We start from the raw sequence: 21,258 nt of genomic DNA, 5'->3' as shown, positions 1-21,258 counted from the left end.
AACGTACACAAAAGTTGGGAAACCACCGTCATGCATGGCATGGCAATGCACCTCAATGTTGCAATCTAAGTCCAGAAGTCGCTCAATTTCTCGTCGTTTCCGGCCTGTTTTGCTCACACTAAACCGTGACCATGGGTCAGATTTCCGCATGATTACGCCGCACCGGATTATCCAGAAATAGCCGTCCAGTGGAGCTGTGTTTTCCGGGAAGAGAATCGGGCTGTTCATGGAGCTGTTCCAAGCGGTCGGTGAATCACCGTGATCGGTACGTGGGCAACGACAGCCAGCGGTGTACTGCAGTAAAAATTGCGCTCAGCGGATGATCGTATGATCCATCGATCGTGGGATAAATGGCCGAGAACTAGCACCTCTTTTAAATCGGTTTAAATCCCAAATGGCATCCTTTGCAATGTTAGTGAACACTGAACTTGTAACGAAAAATGGCTGCTGCCGAAAAAGTGGTTATTAAGCGATCGAAGTCAAGGGAACAATCGGAGCCCGACGAGACAAGTTACAGATCAAACGAAATTGAGAAAAAAGCATTGTGGTAAGTGAATGTACCGGTATTCTATCAGTCACTCTCAGTCAATCTAGGCAGTACCGTTGCCAGTTGGCATGGCCGTGGTTGGACATGTTGGGTAATGCTTAATGAAACTTTGAAAGGCAGTGGATATTGGACCATGAACTGGTCCCTGTGATATGCGCGATTGTTGAGAATGCCCTACCTTTAACTTGGTAGGACACCACTTGACATCCTGTTCACAGACCCTATAGGCTAGGCCTAAAATAATATGAGACTGGTTTGAAAATTGAAATTGTGTTCTAAATGAGTACCTCAATATTGCCGCAGCTGAATTAGGCTATTTACGTGTAGGACATTTTAATTGCTTTCAGATGGCTAATAGGTCACTGTGGGAAAAAATTAGTGGCATCTAAATATATGGAATCCTTTCTAAAGGCTAAATGGACCATTATCATACTGAATTCTTGGTGAGTCCGTGTTTTTCAAAGAGACTGAGAAATTTGTATTTTTCTTCTTGACAAATCTTCATCTGGTTCTTTGCTTGCCATTCTGAATATGCTGAATTTGTGTTCATGAAATCAAATTCAGACCAGTTGCAATTTTGGACCCCCCCAAAAAATCTGCCAGGGTCGTGAATCACTCAAAAGAAAGGAAATTTATGCTTCTCGTTAACTCATCACCACCACACTCTTACTCAATTCCATTTGGGAATTTAGCATCTGTTATCAGTCTAATAGTAATACTGGCCATATTACCCCCATAAATGGCGACCCTTCATATTAATATGACTGTTCATTGTTAATAGAAACGGTTGTTGTCCTTTAGCTTTACATGTATAGTATGTCCATGCCAGACCATAATAAAAAGGGTGTCAGACTAGCCATGCCCGCCACATGCATGGCGTCATTCTATTTAACGTCAACAAGCATCAACACACACAAGTAGCATCAACAAAGTGTCAACAACTTGAAAATACCCTCTACAGATGATACAGATGAAAAAGTGGTTTTATTGAGACTCTAACACTTGCCACTGTAATATAAGACTAAGAGAAACACCGAATTTGCTTCCAGATTCTCCAAGGACAATGGAAATTTTTTGTGATGTACGGGGCCGCCATCTTTCTTTCCTCTGCCGTCCATGCGAAAACAAGATGGCGGCCGGTCGGACTGCACATACAGACCCGACTTTGTCACTCAAATTTCAACAGTCAAATATTTCAGATAGATATTATACATTGAATTTGATTTGTAGGATCCTAATTAACATTTTACATAAATAATCTTTGCATAAATAGGCTTGAATAACTTGTTGACACTTTGTTGACGCTTGTTGACACTAAATAGCATGACCTAATACATGTAGTTCTGGACTCTTCCATATTTAGTTTGATATACTGTAAGTTTACTTTTTCGCAAAGTCACCTCTGACAGCGTTAGCTTAGATTTGTACTGAAAAAAGTACAAGTTGTGGAGTTTTTCCATTAGTATTCATATGAAGGTTGAAGGCTTATGTTTATCATTGTCACTGCCAACTGTTTAAATGTGTCTTTCCTGAGTTTCATCTGATTGTCTGTTTAAGATGAGCTCATTCACTTATAAATATAGGAATGTCCAGGTTACATGACTTGTACAGTTGGGTACGTGTCCATGTAACTTTAGACACAACAACACTATGGTCCACAGTAGTCTTGCTTGGGCATGCATGGTTTGACAATCGGAAAAAGATCCCTGTTTGCATTATTGTACCAGTCGTTTTTCTCCACCCCTCCAATGGCTTGGAAGAACCACTCAAGGTCAACACTTACTGAACAGGATTTCTGGTGCAATACTGTTTGTAATTCTTGCTCTGCATTTTCCGGTCAACATGTCAGTGGGCTGTTAGTTTAGCACAGGAGTTGGTCTGGCATGTTTAAGTCAACATGCGAAATGACCGATCAGGTAGTGGTCTGAGGAATCATTGAGATTGTCAAAGGATTCAACATTTACGTGTATAATCAACACTTACACTGTACATGCACCTCCACCAAATCTTGGATATACATGTACTTGTTTCTCCCTTGTATCATCATGAGAACGAACTTTCATTCAAATTGTCTTATACCCCTAACCCCAAAGGGTGTATGTAAAATCATATTGAAATCAGAGGATTTGGGAGTGTTAGGGATACACGTACAAACTTGTACTGTACACATGCGTGCATTTATACTGTAGAGTGAAGTGTCCTTTGCATAGAATTGAGAAGGGCAACATTCTAGTGATAAACATAACTGACTGTGAGAGCCCAACGAACAGAGATACTACACGTTCAAGTGCGCACAAGTTACATGTTTGACACGAGTAAACAAATTGACTCCAAGTCAAAGTGTTGTTGTCAGCTTCCTGTCAAATATACCAGCAACTTGTTACAATAGCAACACTTTTCCATTGCGCTGTGTTGTATTATATAAGTATATTATTATTATTGTTTTTTATTTGGCATAACACAAAACAAGCAATACAAAACGACAATGCAAAACAGAACAATGCAGTACACAGTACAAACGATTAACCAATGGCACATACCAAGAGTTGAAAAAGTTAACTTAAAAACTGTGACCCAAGGGCCTCCAACTCCACTGCCACTGGCAATGAAATAATCTAATGTAAAACAAACTAGATTTTTACAGCGATCTTGAAAACAAAACAAAACAAATTTACAACATAAAAGTTACAAAAAATGAAATTTAGAATAAGACCAATTCATAAAAGTTAATGCTAGAAAAAAAGTAACAATTACACGGTACACAATTTCGAACATTTTATAAAATTATATGTAGTCTTCTGTTGGTAATGCCCACACCAGTTACACAGTGGTAACTAAGATGCACAAAGCATGTTCAGTTGTTCACTGCACAAGTATGTGAGGTAACTAAACCAGAAGCACAAATCCCATAGCAACATGTACATGTACTTTACCAGTACCCATGGCAACCAGAGGGCTGTGTCGTTCCACATACGGTACATGCACAGGGATATGTACCGGTATGTACAGGTATGCATGTTTCAAATTGTTGCGTGGAACAATCCACTGTGACTGTGAGTGTTATCAAACAGTTTGGAAGGTGGGACGGGATGGACGTTTGTGAAAAATGGCCAAAATTCACAGAGAAGTCTAAGAGTTTGGTGAGGACGAATTTGTTTGGAATGCCAAACTTTGCAAAGTCATAATGTGGCTTTGGAAATCTGATTTTCACACTGGACAAGACAAATTTTACACATTTTACTTTTGATCTGCATTAGGCCAGCAAGATTGTAGTTGTGAATTTTTTTGACCAATACCTGTATGTAGGCTTCCACGTGGGATTTTGGCTCTAATTAATTAATTGAACAGTCTTTTTTTTTCTGTAAGCTTGAAAAAAAGTTAGCCAGGCAGAACGTCTTTCAATTCTCAAACTCAATAAGGGGAAAAAGTGTCTTTGCAATGCATGTATAAATCTGTGTATGTATAATTTGGGCGGAGACATTTTCAGCTTGTCTATGCCTTCTGAAACGAAATCCTTATTTTTTTTACACAGTAGTTTTAAGATTAATCAAATAGGAAAATGTGACCATTGATTAATCAACGATTTACGGAAAAATATGTGTGGCCCTACCGGTACCTTGTCTTTAATTTAGAAAAAATAATAATTTCATATAATATCATTACTCACTCCAGCTCAGCTGACTTGAATGTATGAAGTCACACGCTTGCAAAGGGTCCATGCGACGAATTTTTCTCTTTCTGTGCATCTTTAAACTCTTCATTCTACATCTTATAGGGGTTAAGAGTATTGAAAAGTGTACTTTTAAACAGTGAACTCAAAATTTGTTCATGAATTGAAGACACCTCTGAGGAACTTGCTCCTTGGCTTACTGTGGAACTCGACAATAGATCAAGCAAAAAGGGAAATTTAAGACTTCAAAATGGTAAAATTTCCAGCAGTCTTTTGTTACAACATTGAGGTTTTCTCCCAGGGATGATGTCACAGTTTTGCCCGTAAAGTTAGACATTCGCATGAGCATAAGAATCCCAGTGGTGCAAAGATACCTCATCTTCCAAATGCCGGTAGCAAGACAAAACTTGATTGGTTAAATGAACTGTAATTTTGTGCATTTTCAAGGGCTGTAGTGAAATAACCGCAGTGTATGGTCCCTTGAAGGCCAGCCAGCCGGCCGTGGTCGGATAATCAGTGGGAGGATGGAAAAACACAGCCAGGATGCCTATTGCTTCATGTGGTGACATCATCAGGCGATGGCTGTGATGGATAGTGAAAGATTTGCTGATTCAGGATGCCAGTAGCACTCGGTTAGGTCGCCATTGCATTTTTGCATATAGCCTGAATCTAAAAAAAAAGAGACTAAAAATTCTCACAGAGGGTTGGCCAGATTGTTGGCCACTTGTTTTCATGAATAGGTTTGTGAAATTTACAATTATCATACACCTGTACATGTACAGTACGTGGATCTGTTATAAATGGGAACAAAAAAATAACTGAAGCAGGATTTGAACCCACGGTCACTGGAATACGGTATCTATCCCTATGTTGGTGGCTCTTCCCATTTGTCAATATCTTTCTTTGGGGGGTGCTAACCAGAAGCCATTAAACCTGAAACACCATATATGGTAGCCAGGGATCACACCCCAACAACGATACAACCTGGGAAGTGGTGAGCAGGGATCACTCAAGGAAGATGCAGCTTTTTGATCATAAATCATGAAACAACTTATATAAGGAAACTTACTTGCAGCTTACAAATGATGATGAACAAAGAATTGACTGGAGCGGGATTTGAACCTGTGGCCTCTGGAATACTGTACCGGTGCTCTACCAACTGAGCTACCCAGGCTTATGTTGGTGGCTCTTCCCATTTGTCAATATCTTTGTTCAGGGGATGCTAGCCAGAAGCCATTAAACCTGAAACACCGTGTGCATGCACATATAGCCAGGGATCACACCCCAATAACACGATACAACCTGGCAAGTGGTGAACAGGGATCACTCAAAGAGGATGTGGCTTTTTGAACGTAATCTTTGTTTTGAGGGTGCTAGCCAGAAGCCATTAAACCTGAAACACCATGTAGTCAGGGATCACACCCCACATGATACGTGGGAAGTGGTGAACAGAATATTCCAAAATCCCCCAAAGAAAGATCCCCACCATGTGTGTTTGGGTAGTTTATGGATCAAGTTAAACACTTCTATTTGAAGTATTGGTAAGAACAACCCGTGAGAGTTATCAAGGCACAGGCTGTCAGGGAAAGTTTATGTTCACTAATTTCCATGCATGATAGCATTTGTAATTGCCACAAGAAGTTCTTAGTGACGTCTTCTAAAGGCCTAAGTGAAACTTTCTTGTGTTAGGGCCCATTGTCACAGATAATGAATTATGAAAACAATTTTGGAAGACGGAACGAAAGGTTATATCCGTATTTTGAACAAATTGACGCACTAGGTGATGTCACATTCTTGATGCAAACCGTAGTGTTAATAACTTTCCATGACAGTGGTTCCCCACAGGAAGAATCAAAGGCATAATGAGGAAGCACTCAACCGTGCTATCCTGTCCGTGATATCACACCCCAACAAAATTGCTGATTTCACCCGAATGCGATGCTCGGCACTGTGCAGTTTCCTGAGAAATCGCTCAGAGTTTCGAGCATCTAATGAGAATTACAGCCCTACCATGCGGTTTGCTTGCCTACAGTTTAAATACACGTAGTCCCATATGAAATCATATCGTCAGAAAGGCATGCCAACACGGCCAGTGAATCCGTGTTTTGTAAGGCCAGAGTTTCACCCTTCGGCACATTCTGCACCTCATTGCACAAGACCTACATGTACCAAATACCCATTTCCACCTTACATGTATAAAGGAATAAAGGTGACGTGCAGTGCACATTCCCAATCTGTACATATACTGGCATGCCCAGAGGGATATTTCACAAAACAGGATGAAAAATGCTGTCTTGTTCAGGCTTGTACATGTACATTGGTATCGTTCCCCACCATTTATTAATGGTGTACGAACATTGACCTCTGTGTAATTGATCATTCCTAACAATCAGAATTTCTGTAGTGATGCCTCACTCACTGTTACGCTAGTCTTGGCCAAGGCGCTGTCGTGTTGTTGCTACTCGAGAGGGCACTCACAAGACGAATACATGTACAAAACTACAGTGCATGTAGCCGGAGCTCAAACCACATCTAGCTACGCCAGCAACAACATCTTGGAAAGTTGGTCAAATCTCCCCCCCCCCCAGAACTGGGGGAAACTCACTGCGCATGCATTACTTACGAATGCAGGTGCTTCCCATTTTCTGTTCGTGCACCTGCATACACGAACAGCCACAATGAAGTTGCATAATAGTCTGGTACAATCTTGCACGGCACTGGTCGAAAGTTGTGTTTGATTTTGAAGGTTCAGCAGGGGTAAGACAACAATCACGAGGGCTTTGATACTGTCATTACTCCGTTTGACGCTTAAGAAATCCAAGATAATTGCTGCTTGAAAACTCTTTCCAAATCCCGTTAAGGAGTTTACAAAAAGGTCGTGGCCATAAACGAACTGTCAAAGAGCATTGCATGTGTACTTTGTTGGCTTTTCACACTGGGAAGACCTAATTTTGAGCAGTAACTTGCAAAGCACTATCAAAGCGTTCAATCATTTTTTCATGGCACACCAACGTATATGTACATGTTCACATGTTACAATGTAGGCCTACCCGGTACATGTATTGGTACACCAGCTCCCGCACAGTAGTTGTAGGGACATGCACTCGATATTTCACCTATTTTGTGGGGACTGAAAACATTGTGGGGACTCAGAAATGTCCCCACCACTCGGTTCAAATTTCCCTAACAAAAGAACTTGTCCCCTGAACAGGGTGAATGCCTACCCATGTGCATCATCATGTACATTGTACACTCATGTACAAACAGGAGTCGGGGGAATAGATCATGCATGATACATTTTTCAAGTGTGATACATATTCAGTGAGAATTTTCAGCGCGCATTGTGTATTATGCTAATTATGTGCGCGCACACGATACAGATTTGACCAACTTCCCAAGACTTTGCTGGCATGGCTAGTTGTGGTTCATGGGTTCCTGCGTTCCAGCTATTTGTCTTGTGAGCGCCTTCTTGTGTATCAACAACATTACAACGTCTTGATCAAGACTACCATTTTACGTGCAAGATACATACATGTACATGTTAAGTCTGTTCGATATGACGATATTTCACGATATTTCGATATGATGTTGATATCGGATATCATATCATTCGTAAAAACACATACCGGGATATCGTGCAATTCAATATCCCGAAACTTATCGTGAAAAGCTCCAAACGATGTACTTTACATGCACATGGGGAAGGAAGTCATTGCACCACACGTTGAGCCCTGCATTACTGTATTTAGGCCACACAAATACTCCATTGAAAACCTCTAACCACAATGTCACTGTTGGCCCCAGCAGCTGCAAGGGTCTTACAAGTATTCGGGGGGGGGGGGCAGAACCAAACCAACAGACTGTACGCACGTTTAATGTCTTGTACAGTAAACTCCGGCTAAGTCGGCTCTTTAGCTCGCTCGGAACTCCAACTGATTGTCATACCGCACACGTACACGTAGTAGGCCGTTTTCCAATACTCCGCTTCATCTCCGTCTCAGGTTTTGTCTCCAAAACCAATTCCCGATTGTGGGCCTGAAGTGTTTCAATTAAACTGAAGAACTGTAATGTTTGGCTCTTTTGCATCTTACTTGATGTTTTGTGCCTCTGTCAAACTTGCTATTGCGCGTACAACAGTTCAAGGCTGAGACAGAGATGAAGTTGAATATTGGAAAACGGCCGTACATGCGCAGTGGTTAAGTTAGTTCACTAAGGTGACCCCCAAAATGGACAGAGCGCATGCGTCTGTTAATAAACAGACATCAGTCATGAGCAGTGTGAGGCTTGTCACTTGACGCTTCTTGGCAACCACGGCGAAGGAAACCAGTACTGAAGCGCTATTGTTTTTAATGCTGATTTACACAAAGGATTTTTGTGGCCTTGTAAAAATGGGACCGAGTGAAACATGCCAACTTATGAGAAATGAACAGTGACTTAGAAATGCCAACTTAGAAATGAGGTGAGGTGAGTAGCCCCTCTAGTAACATGCATGTGCTCTGTCCATTTGGGGGGTTGCCTTTTTTCCGTACGGTGCCATGATATGATAATTTCATGTCACAATTTCCATGTTGAAATTTGCTGTCCACCAACATTAGAGTTCTAAATATAGAGATAATACATACATATACATCTTTTTTTTTTTACGTGGCTCTCAAGACGTAATGGTGATTTCGGCCATGTTTATTTTATGAATGGAAATTATATGATATCGGTATAGCGATAGTAATAGCGATATTTTTTCTTGATATTGCGATATAAAAAGAAATGAATATGGAACAGGCTTAATACATGTACATACGCCTGCCATGCTGGCACTTACATGTACACATGTACATGTACATGTAGTTAATGTGTGTCATTTCTTTTTGCAAGTTGGTCATGCGATAAAATTTGGGTCCGACGCGTGACACTTTTCTGTCCCTGTTACACCTGTGTAATTGGACTCAGAAATGTAGTTGAAATTGGCATAAAACTGTATTTGTTTGATGGATAATTTGTATTTGGTAATTACTCTTGGAAATTAAAGAATGCATTCTTTGCAAAATCCTACACCAGATTGAACAGGGACACAAGAACATTGGACCCCAAATTTGTAGAATGATCCACATATGAATGTTTGAATCTGAATTTGCTGATGTGGTTGATTCCATACCAAAGAGCAGTATTGAGATGGCTATTACCATATGAGTATGACTGTTCTAAAAAAAAAAATAATAGAATGTGGGAGCGCAGAATTTTGGAGGAAAATTTAGTTAAGAAGAACCCAACGCCGTTCAGCACGTTGTACTTCTGTGCATTCATGGCTGAGCTATACATGATATGAGCATACATGTACATTTGTAACATGCGTATTGAGTAACAAACGACAAACTCCACCGTGATGTTCACATTTTTTAGCAAATGCATATTTCCTGTTGTTGAAGATCGCTGCTAAGTCTACTTCCTGGCTTTGTTTTCGGCCCAGTTTCAGTGCGCACAAGCCCTCTTCCCCTGCCCCCCCCCACACCAAAAAAAATCTTTGAATCCAGTGGCTCATCCGATGCTGGACGACGTTCAAGAATCTTCAGCAAATGCTCTTGTGCTCAGACCAAGAAACCAACTAAAGTTATGCTCCCAGTTTCCTGAAATAAACAATATTTTGATGGCATGGACCTGATTTTTTTCAGGGGGGGGGAGTTTGAGTGTGAAATTGGAAATAAAGAAAACATGAGTCCATTGTAGTTTTAGAGAGGTGAAAAAAGGTTCAACAGACTTATTTATGCATGCAACTACGATATCAACCTTTTTCTGTGTTAAGTGTCGTTCATTTCATTTGAAACAAATGCTAAGCTGTGTTGTTTTTAACAAATTAAAACTATACGTGTAGCTGCACACTAAATTAGTTTAAAAAATTTTTTTAAAAGAAGAAAGAATTCCTAGCTATTGTACTGGCAGAACTTTGTTTTCAGAGGCCATGTACAGGATGTTGCAGGAAGCAATATTTTGTTGGGGGGGCATTTATACCGGTACATTGTACCAAATGTCTGCTCATAAAAAGTGTAAAGTTATTGCAGTCATGTTTGATGTGCTTTTCTTTGTGACAAAAATACATGTGCGTGTACATGGGGAGTCAGTTTGGCAAGATAGTTCTTTCCTCGACTTCCACCTCTGTGGTCCTGGGTTCGATTTCCAGCCCGGTCCACATGTGGATTGGGTTTTCAGTCCCTACCTGACTCCGTGGGTTTTACCCAGACTATTCCTCTGGGCTTTTCCTCCAACCCCTAAAACTGTAACTGCTTCTTATTGTCTCCTCTTTACTGATGTTGGTGAATCTGGGACGTTTGGCGGCTGTCCGAGGCGCCCTTGTATGCCATCGGCTCAACCATGTTTAATGTATTCATTGTTTCCTGCTTAATGTCTTCATTGTACAGCGCATTTGAACATATGAAATTTGTGCTTTATAAATGAATAAATTATTATTATTAAACCTGTTATTTTGTTGCAGTGTACCCATGCAAGTTATTTTTATTCACATTTTTTGCCGTAACTTTCTGCAAAAAAAAAATTAGCTTAGAATATTTGCAACTTTTACCCAAAATGAGTAATTCCGGAAATTAGGGGTCCTTTTTTTGTCGTGTCCCCGTCACATCTGACATATGATTTTGTACGTTCAGAACACATTTTCTAATTTCCGAGAGTGATGAATTAATGCAAATTACCTGCCAAGCAAATAGTAATTTGAAATTAATTCCGGTGATATTTCCATGTAAGATGACAAAGGTCATGTATCAGGGACACAGAAATTACACACTTTTGGACCCCTAATTTCTGGAATTGCCCGATACATGTACATATCAGTTTGAACCACACAAGTGATGCATTGTTGTATCCAGAAGCCAGAGCATAAAAAGATTTTCAAGTAGGCCTGGCATTTTTTATTTTATGTATTGTACAGACTGTAACATCCCTGTTAATGGAGTTTCAAGTGACATGTACATGTACATGTAGCTAATCACCTGTACATGTACTTACTTGTAGCTGTGAAAATCAATAAAAAACTTCCATGTATAGTACACACTCTCTTGTATTGCATCATCTTGAAAAGTACCCCCTTGTAAACAACCTTTTAAAATATTTTTTGTCTGTTCGGATGTATGCAATATCTGCATTCTGGCCTGCTCGTAATAAAACTATGCCACACGCTGTGATTTGTGTTTAACATTCATGAAAGAATGTACACGTACATGTACATGTATGTATTGTAATATCGGTTCTTGGAATTGGTCTGCCCATGGAGCTATAGGTTTGTGGGACTATTGTCACGATCTTGGTCCCATTTGGCCTGAGTGTGGATGGTTTTGATACACAAGTGGTGCACAGAGAAGCAAACAACAGCTTTGATAGTCACGGTTGTTGATCTCGACAATGATGTGCATGCATATCATAAAATGTACATAAAAAATAAATAATAGCACCTGGAATTCTGCAGGTTTCTTGTGTATGAGTTTAGTTCCTTGACTCTTGGGGCTTCTACATCAAGGTCTTTACATACATGTACCAGTCTTTTCTCTGTTGAATTTAGCAGCGCTGGTACCGTGATCTCCCGCTTGATAAAGACAAGTCATGTTTAAACCTTTAAATGCTCGAACAAAACGTACAGTAGTCTCAATCTGTATTGGTCCAAGCATTTGCAGTAGATGTATCATAAATACATGTAGCACCCGGGTGTCGAAATGTGGACCTCAAATTTACACCCATTAGCTGTCTACTCCCAAAGAAATGTCCGTCAATCTGTTGAATTATAAAAACATTAAACAACCATCACATTTGATTGCATTTCAGGAAGTTTAATGGAATACGTGCATCTTTAATGAGTTTTTGGCAGTTACAGCTTGTTCCATGATGTTTCTCATAAACCACCTGGAAGAGATCTTTGCTTGCTGTCTACGGTACCAAGGGCTGGAGAGGTTTTTGCCGAATATTTCGATGTTTAGAGGGGCATCCACATGTTACTGAACGTACATGTATGAATGTGTACATGTCATGTGTGTGCATTAAAGGTGTTGAAAATTAACAAGACAGGTAACAGTGCATGTACATTCCTTTCCTAAGTTCTTCGCTGGGTCCATGTAAACAGTACACCCTGAAACCAGTCTGTGGCTGGTACGCCTCCCAGAATATGTCATCCACTTGAAACTTGAGTTGTTGGAATTTTTCCATGAATTTTCAGACATGTACGTGTTCATGTGCAGGCATTTGTGCCTCATTAGACCTACATGTACATGTACATGTATGCATCACTATGTATGTATTAAGTACCTTTGACATGTGTACATGTACATTTCTTCCTGTTACCTGGCTCAAAATGCGGAACAAGATTTGTAAGCGTTTCTAATCAATCAGTGAGCTGACTCCCGCTGTCAGACAAAATAATGAACATATTTTGCCCCTATCCAGACCTCTGGTCTAGACATTGTACATACATGTATTATCCCTGTGGAAGGATGAAGATGTCTGCTCGCATGACATCCGTATGTCGACGCACCATTATGGTGTACATGTACGTGTGCGCAGGTATGCATGCACAACACCAGTATGTGTGGGTTAGTAATTTCCAAAAAGTTGAGAGAAAATGTAGTGACTATGATTTTTTTTTTTTCAATCATGCCTTTTCCTCCCCCGCTTTCTCTTTGGATGAGAGGAGGAAATGTGTTCCCAGCAGCAGGCCATGATGACGTGCCAGTCCTGCATGTATGACGTCTGTACAGCCCTTGTGACAGTTTCCTGTTTGCTTCCGTGACCCCATGTCCCACTGGGATGCATACTTGATATTGCAGAATGCATGACAGGTTACATGTTACTTGTACATGTAGGCCTACAGTGCATGTACATGTACATACATGTACATGTAGTAGACTTCATGGGTCATGGTAGATTTTGGGCCTCGTAAGTGAAAGGGTACATGTAGCGACAAGGATTGTTTGGGTTGACAGCCATTATCTTTAACTTCACACTCTTTGTCACTGAATGAAACTATGTGTTTGACATTCCTTTCAGGTGACTATATAAAAAAAGTGCACTTTTTATTTAAGCAATATTGTCTCTGGTTTCCTGGATAGCTGCGGGCGGTAATGTTGTGATCATGTCAGGCACGGAATACAGGTGTGTTTTGTGGACCTAGAATGTACTCATTGAAAAAAATTCCTGAAAAAAGGGTTTCTCACTTATCACTACCGGTTGCTGATTATTGCTGCCCTAGTCACACAATTCGAAATCACTAAAGGCAACAAAATTGGGGCCAGCAAAATGTGAACAAACTCTAGCACTTTGTGCACAAGCCAATGCAAAATTGACATGTTCTTCCACGGTTGACATTACAATTTTGCCCTTTGAGTGCTGTGGAAATAGGACTAAAAATGAAAAACCATAAAGGCAGCAAAACACCAGTACATATGTACATGTTCCCTTTAAAATAGTGAAACAAAAACTGGAAATAAGGTTCAAGACAGGTGCATATTGAAGGCTTTTATGAAAGAACTTGTATGCCATTGCCCTACATGGTCTTTCCAATTCTTTGTACATGTACTCGTACAATATATGTACAGTTTACATGTACATGGGTCTTTATTTCAATATGGGGGCCAATGTGTATTTCAGGGACATCACAATTATCTTGACCATTTAAAACGAGACCAGTTTCACTTTCCCATTCAATTTTCATATGTATTTGTCAGTTAATATGTGTTGATTACATTGAATTCTTTACATAAAAAAAAAGATTTACACCATAATTGCAAGGGAAAAACCTCATTGTTTCTCACTGTTTTTTCGGTATTTAGTGTGACATCTTTTATTTGCTAACTAATCTATCAACAGAAAGGTAAATTATGACATCGGATAAATCTCCAAATGAAATTCATTTTAATTGAAAATACAGGTGCCCTCATAATTTGAAATAACAATGTAACATTTCGTTCCTCCAGTTGTTACAAAGTTAAAATCATTTTAGGCTGTTAAAAACAAATAAACAGATGTTGCAAATCATTTCGAAAACCTAAAATATCAACTCTAAGTACATGTACTCCCCGAAATACTTCCTACTAACTTGTGTCTGAGATTCCAAACATTTCTGAAGATATCTCTGTCGATTCTTATAAAAATATATTTTGGTTACTCGCAAAATCGTTACGTTGTAAACAAAAACGTTTGTGCAACTTCCAACGTTGGCCCAAATCGGGATCATATTGCAAGCCTGCATGCACTGGCACGTGATTGTCACATGACACAGACATGCCAAGTTCACGCCATTCATTTAACGTCGAGAAATTTCGATCAAAGTTTTCGTTACTCGCATGTTACTCTCTGACAAAAAGTTACGAGTTGCTTGTTTCTTCTCAAGACATGACGGTAAAATTTACCTGAAATTTAAACGTGTTTGCCGAAAAAAGGAGCACAATAGCCACTTAAAACTTACAAATAAAAATAAGCGTATGGAAGAAAGGAAACAGTTCTCCCCTTCTCCCCTTTCATTATAAAAGGTTTCTTTTTTATTCACAAATGTTGGACCCACTGCAATATGTGCAATGTTTGGTGACAGTTGTAATGCTTTATGGCATCAAAATTGCTTCCCATTAATTCCCATTCATTGGAAATATGGACAGGTTTTAGAGTATATTTGTATCCCTAATTTATTTGAGATCACTATTCATTGACTGCAGACATGAAAATGTTGTTGCCATTGTTATAACAAAATCTAATGCGGTTCCCAGTGTAAATTAATGTTTGTAATGTGACAGTTTTCCCATGTGTAACGGAGAAACCGGTTTCTCTGTTACATATGAAATGAGTCATAAAGCTCTTTAAACTAAAATCTTCAAAACACTTAATGTTTCTGTCAAAGGTGCACAAGCTGAATGGCATACATACCTATGAGCTGTGCCATATATTTGCTACTTAAGCAACTTTGTGTTAAACCAAATGAAACTTTGCAAAATAATTCAAAAAATTGCCAAAAAGTAAATTTTGGGGGAAAATGTTTGCCTATTTTTATGCCACCTGAAACAAGATCTAGAAAAAAACGACTAGTGATGAGAATATATGGTATGTACACAAAACCAAATCGGCAACAGTTGAAAAGAAACCTTTACTAACCAAAAATGACATGCATAGAACCATCATATTTGGTTTCTCTGTTACACGTCAAATAATTTGCTGCACCACTGCACAAAAATGAGTCTGTACACGTCAAGTAGTTATTCAGAGCAAAAATCATTTACATTTATGCATGTCCATGTACTTTTGTATGTACTATCAATTACATATCAACAAGTTTTGAATTTGTGTAGACAATTTTAAAATTTTGACAACCATGTTACACATTTGGCTTCGTATTTAAAATAAAGACCCACATGTACGGTAAGTATACCATGTTTGCAGTTAGCTTACGAACATGTACATGTACTGCATCATACATGTACTGCATCATGTACATGTACGTAACATGTTAGAACAAAGATGGTTTACATACATGTACATGTACTTTACATGCACTGATACATGTACATGTACATCCAAGAACATGTACATGTACCGGTACTTGTTAACTTGACTGAGATTGCTTAAATGTACATGTGTACATGTACGTATATGTACATGTACTTACATGTTATTTGTGTCCATAATAACATAAAATGTGTATATTACTTCTACTGGTATATAGAATGAAACACCCAGAGAAGGCTCTCTGACAGTCATCAGTTGGGGGTTCATGTACATGTGCATGTTATGTACATGTACCAGGTAGATGCACATGTACTGGGATTTAACTTCCAAGCATGCATACTCTACCTGCACATGTCCTTTTTTTTTCCTTCCTCCCACTGAAAATATTTGTATTGCACTTCACGAGACGTGACTGTTTGCCAAAGGAATTGAATTCGCGTAACAAAACATTCCACATCTGGCCAGTTAACATTGTGCATGTACATGAACAAACTTGTGCATGCACATGCATAGAGCCTTTTACATGTATGTCATTGGCTGTTCTTTAAATAGCTACTTCCAAGAATTCGGTGTATGCAGCTCGTGTTGACATTCTGTCCGAGCACATGAAGTGTGTGTGAAAGCGAAACAGCTCGTGCTGCAGCGCTTTCTGTTTGCTCATCAAAAGAGGACCGTTTATCCTGGGCTTCAATTTCAGCCTGAGGTACATTTACATGTGTGCATTTCAGGAGCGTTTATCCATCACTAAACTTACAACAATATTTTAACGAATTGGTGAACTTTTCAAGTCCTGGCTCAAGGTCATTCACAGTAAGAGAAAGTCGAGAATTTTGAAACAATGTCTGATCCCCAAAGGACACTGTTGTGTAGCTGGGACCCTCCCGATCTCAACAAAAGACTGGTTAGTGGATAGAAGCCACAGAAGGAGGCCATTTTAGGAAGACCAGATTTGAGTGCACTCATTTGAGTATGAATACATGCTACATCATACCTACATGTACATGTACATGACCTGTGTGTACCGCGTCTGCACTGGTGGGGGAAGTAGGAGGAGAGCCACTCCCCCCACTTCTTTTTCAACATGTGGTAATTGTACCCCACCTCCCACTTTGAGCAGGTTGTTTAATGCCCGATGGTCTCACAAAAGCCCCTTCCCTTCAAGAATTGTTTTGCCGTCGCTCTGTGCGGGCACCCACTCTCCATTCACTCAAGTGTATACATGTACATGTATACAATGATATAGAGATCAGTAACAGGAACCCAGTGGAACATCCTCTGCACATGTACTAAGACTGAAGGGACAGTGACTGAGCTTCACATTTCTTAATCCCGCAACTTCCTGAGAATTTCCCGGTGGACTTTGAAGGAACAAGGTGAATAAATTCATGATTTATGTTGTGTAATTTGTGATTGCAGGATGATGCTATGGAAATATGGGTAAGTTGCTGTTTGTTTGCAAATCTTTCTCCCCCCCCAAAAAAAGATAGAGACAGAGTTCCGAGAATTTTGTTGAATAATACCGCATAAGTGGCACATTGTGTTTTGAATTAAAACGGTTTTTCACAGAATTGGTGAGAAAAATGCACTCAGGTGAAATTAATACTGTACGAATGTACACAGTTGGGTGATTTCTCCTGTGAAGTCAACTGTCATTGATAGGCATACATTTAGAAATTGAATCCCCCCGCTTTTCTGGCAAAATTTGGCAGAGCCAAACCTACAGTTTTAACGGACTTCAGTGGACATGCAAGCACATTTTAAGGTTAGTAATAGCCAATTTTTTAAATTAAATTTTAGATAGAAATAATTGCCAATGATTCGTGCAGGGTCTGTACCTACTTGTACAGTACTTGTGATACATTGTCACTGCATGTGTTTTTTTTTGGGGGGGGGAACTAGGATTTTTAAATCAGTTTTTCTCGTGGTTAAATTGAGCAGTAAAAGTACATGTACATGAAGGAAGCTATGGCAGCCAAGTTCTGCCAATAAAAACAGGCCTCACGTGGCAGCGAGCCTCCAGCAGTGGAGGTTGAAGACAAGGACGTGTACTCTGACACCCTGCCCAATTGTGCAGGTAAATGCAGCTTTCCCAGAAAGGCACTGGAACGATGGATGACGCTGGACAATTGGTGCAGGCATTTACACACGGGAACAGGATATTGCACATATCGACATGTATCCTCACTGTCGGGCCAAGTTGGACGACCTGTTTATTTTTTATTCTTTTGTGAGGCGTAGCCGGGAGTGTTTTTTCAGGGTTTTTATTTTTATTATTCCTTTCGGTTTTTTTTCCGGGAAATAGTTTGATTCAGTTGGATTGCACTAATGCATTGACAGGGGGGAATTCCAGATTGCTGTGAAAACTTTGAGTGCATACATGTATGTATATAAAGGCATAGTCTTCTGCATGTGTGTATGCATAAACTTGAAATATGGTACATGTATGTGCAGTGCACATGTGAGGCGTATACTGGGCTCTAGTGTACATGTGTTGAAGGCTTTAGGAGTGAGTGTATGTTGTGGTTTAGCCTTATCACCAGACAGGTTTAAAATTATTTGTTTAACCAGAGAAAGTTTCTGGCATACAGTGTCATCGTTATGTAACTTGGAAGGTTGTGGCTGGCTAAACCAGAATTCCTTTTGTCATTTAGTTCTTACGTCAGTCAGTGTACATGTGAAATATTAGAAATGTATCAATCGGGTAACCGGCATTTGGGGAGATGGGAGAGTATGTAACCCGCGCCCACCTTGTCTGAATTGAGCTTTGCAGAGTGAGAGGCGGGTTGGGTTTTTATCGAGCGAGTGGGTGTGGACCTTCAGTGCTGAGGCTGTCGAGTCGGGAGCCGCCGAGGGCTGCATGTCGGGCGGACGTCCCTGTTCCCCTTTGTGAGGGGTGTTTTCCCGGCTTGTTGGCGGAAAAAAACCTTTAGTTTTACCTGCACTGCAAACTGTCAGGAACGCCAGGCCTGAGGATGGGCTCTGATGAAGCCGATGGCCTAGTGAGTAAATCTGATTATTTCTGTTGTGTCTAATCATTGATTTTATACCGTATAATTGGGAAATCGTGGGTTTTTGCATTTTGAATGAGACCTTTAGCCGTGGCAAATTTGCTTTCAGAACTTATGAAGTAGCCTAAGTTGAATGGAAAACGCCCACTGTCTTTTCATATTTTAGTCTTGAGATTCAAGTCCTGCTTTGACGAAAAGTTTAAAGCTGAGAGTTTATTGGAGGAAAACTTTGTGTATGTTACACATTACAGGGTATCCTGTAATTCTACCCTGTGTGTTACTGGTGGGGTGGCTGATGTCTCAGTTTCCCTATGATCCTGATTTTGACCTGACTACCTGACTTTGATGAATGCTGGCCTCAACCATCACCTACTCTACGATTGTAAAGTACCTACCGAAAACATAACAAGCCTGGAGATGTAAATCTCACATTCTTGTGATCCAGGGATTCGTCTCAAGAAAAAAACATGCACAAAGTAAATGGGTTTTGCGCAGAAGACGAAGAAAAAAAACAGAAGAGAAGTAATGCCTTTTTCGCAAAATTGCAAAAAAACCAATGATACTCTCTTGTCTATGCGATTGGGCAACACTTCCGGCTTATAGTGGGGGTACTGTCCATGTTCCGTAGTGTGTGAGTTTTTCACATTTGCTGGCACTGGGAACTGTTCACTGATGGCTGTGTACTACCGTTAATACCTGTGCACATGCACGGTAAACGTGTGCCAAGGAGCAAGCGACCATCAAGGGAGTTAGTGCTGCACACAAGGCCTCTCCTCTAAGGTGGTTTGCTAATCTGGTTTGCTAAAGCACCTGGTCGCATGACCTAGCCGGGCTATTGACTTCTTGTAACAAAGTGTCCAGGGTGTTTAAAACCCATCCCAGTAAAATCTGCGTCACTGCGAAAGAAAGAGAAAAACACATGGGTATTGATGTTCTGTCTCCCTTCTTTTGTGTTTCAAGGTCTCAGATCTCCCCATGTTTTGATGCCTCTGTAGGTTTGATGTACATGTAGGGGTGGTGGGATGTAGTCAGTGGCTGGCCAGTGTATGCTACTGTAGGCTACCATTGTTGTTGGAAGTGGTCACCATTTGTGGTTGCAAAGCAGACCGTTAACAGGTGATTTGCAAGTTCCGGTGAAACCCGTCTGCTGAGGCTGAATGGCAGCAGTTGTACATGTATTTTTTCCCCACTGGCAACTGGTTTTTGTGTACGAGGGCTTTTCGTAGACCATGCTGGGTAGCAGTTCACAAGTGAAGTCTGCTCGTTTTGTGGTAGGAAGTTTTATTTTATTGACAAGTGAACTGCCGAGCCCTGTTCCAAGTTCATAAGCATGTTTTCCCCCCATCAATGAGAAGAAAAAAATCAGTGTTGTCATCTTGTCTCGCAGAGGCACTAAAGTGGTAGTTTTATTGGGGAAGAGAAAGCCATCAAGTGAAAAGCAATGTGAATGCAGAAGACTTGTGCATGTGCAATGTGCATGTACATGTACCCTTGTGGTACATATATGTACATGCATGCACATGTACATGCAGTGTAAAAAGGTGTCCAGAAATGAAACTTGTCACTGGAGAATGGATGCTTTGCTTTTGTGTACTGACTGCACAAACAGGGTGAGTCATGTCTGTGTGTAAGAAGTCATTATCTTAGAATGCATTCTGTGGGTTCTCCAGTTGTGTGGACCCTGTGGTTTTGCCACTTCTCCGAGCCAGAAACAACTCAGGATTGTGTTCTCTTTAATGAGATTTGTGAGTCTAGACTGCAACACCCACACTCCACAGTCGGGGAGAGATGAGCACTGTACACATAAACCTGGTAGGCCCTATAATGTGCGCTGAGCAAGCTCAAGTGCTAGTGTGAGATGCTTTGCAGATAATTAGCAGTGATGTTTATCCCATGACTGTATGTGATTGCTTGGGAGCCCGGAGGACAGATCACAAGGTCTTCAGCTGCAGGGGTTGTGACATTTCAAAACTGTCATGGATATAGGCCTGTGTACATGTACCTGTCGACTAATAATGCATGGTAATACAGGTTCTGTATCCTGAAACCGTACCAGTTTTGATGATTTGTTTGTGTCCTTCTGTTTGTACTATTGTACTTCTTTGTATAGTTTTAACAACGCATGCTGAAAATGAAGCGCGCTGTGCAGTACAAGCACAAGAGGTCTGTATGCCCCATCAGTGCAGCCATACGCTGATGTACACATTTTCCTTTGGTCTTGAATGACGTTCGGGGGGGGGAATGTCCAACTGGTTCATTCTTAAGGTCATTCCTGATAGGAGTGTTTGACATTTTGTATAGTCCGATGTTTCGAAATTTCTTAATATTTTTGTTTCCCACTATTTGATTAGAGGGGACACTGTTCAATTTTTGGCCCTTTTGTGTAGCAAAACTGTTACTTATTTCTGGATTTGTATAGCAATTCCCATATTTTTCTGTAGCATTTGTCCCCATGACAGAACTGTTAATTTTTATAAAGAAACAATGTCCGTATATTGCGTGGTACCGGTAAGTCTGTGTGATGCATCCAGATGGGCGGGTGATTAACCTCG

At 40.3% G+C, this 21,258-nt stretch overlaps 1 protein-coding gene across 3 annotated transcripts in view; it reads left to right on the top strand.

Annotated features, from left to right (window-relative positions):
* Positions 1–21,258, top strand: part of LOC110985554 (uncharacterized) — a 63,065-nt gene continuing 41,807 nt past the window's right edge. The window contains exon 1 of one of the 3 annotated variants that reach the window (XM_022246665.2): positions 1–547. In XM_022246665.2, the coding sequence (XP_022102357.2) occupies positions 441–547 (107 nt within the window). In that variant the 5' untranslated portion in view covers positions 1–440. Of the gene's footprint in view, positions 548–17,758; positions 18,698–18,775; positions 20,729–21,258 lie in introns of those variants that run through there. The other 2 variants (XM_087133954.1, XM_022246673.2) reach the window with 2 other exon arrangements.

This window comes from Acanthaster planci, linkage group LG03 (genome assembly GCF_054643075.1).
Source record: "Acanthaster planci isolate LZ-2023a linkage group LG03, COTS_SCS, whole genome shotgun sequence".
Taxonomy (NCBI): Eukaryota; Metazoa; Echinodermata; class Asteroidea; order Valvatida; family Acanthasteridae; genus Acanthaster; species Acanthaster planci.
This window is presented reverse-complemented; position numbering and strand designations above follow the sequence as displayed.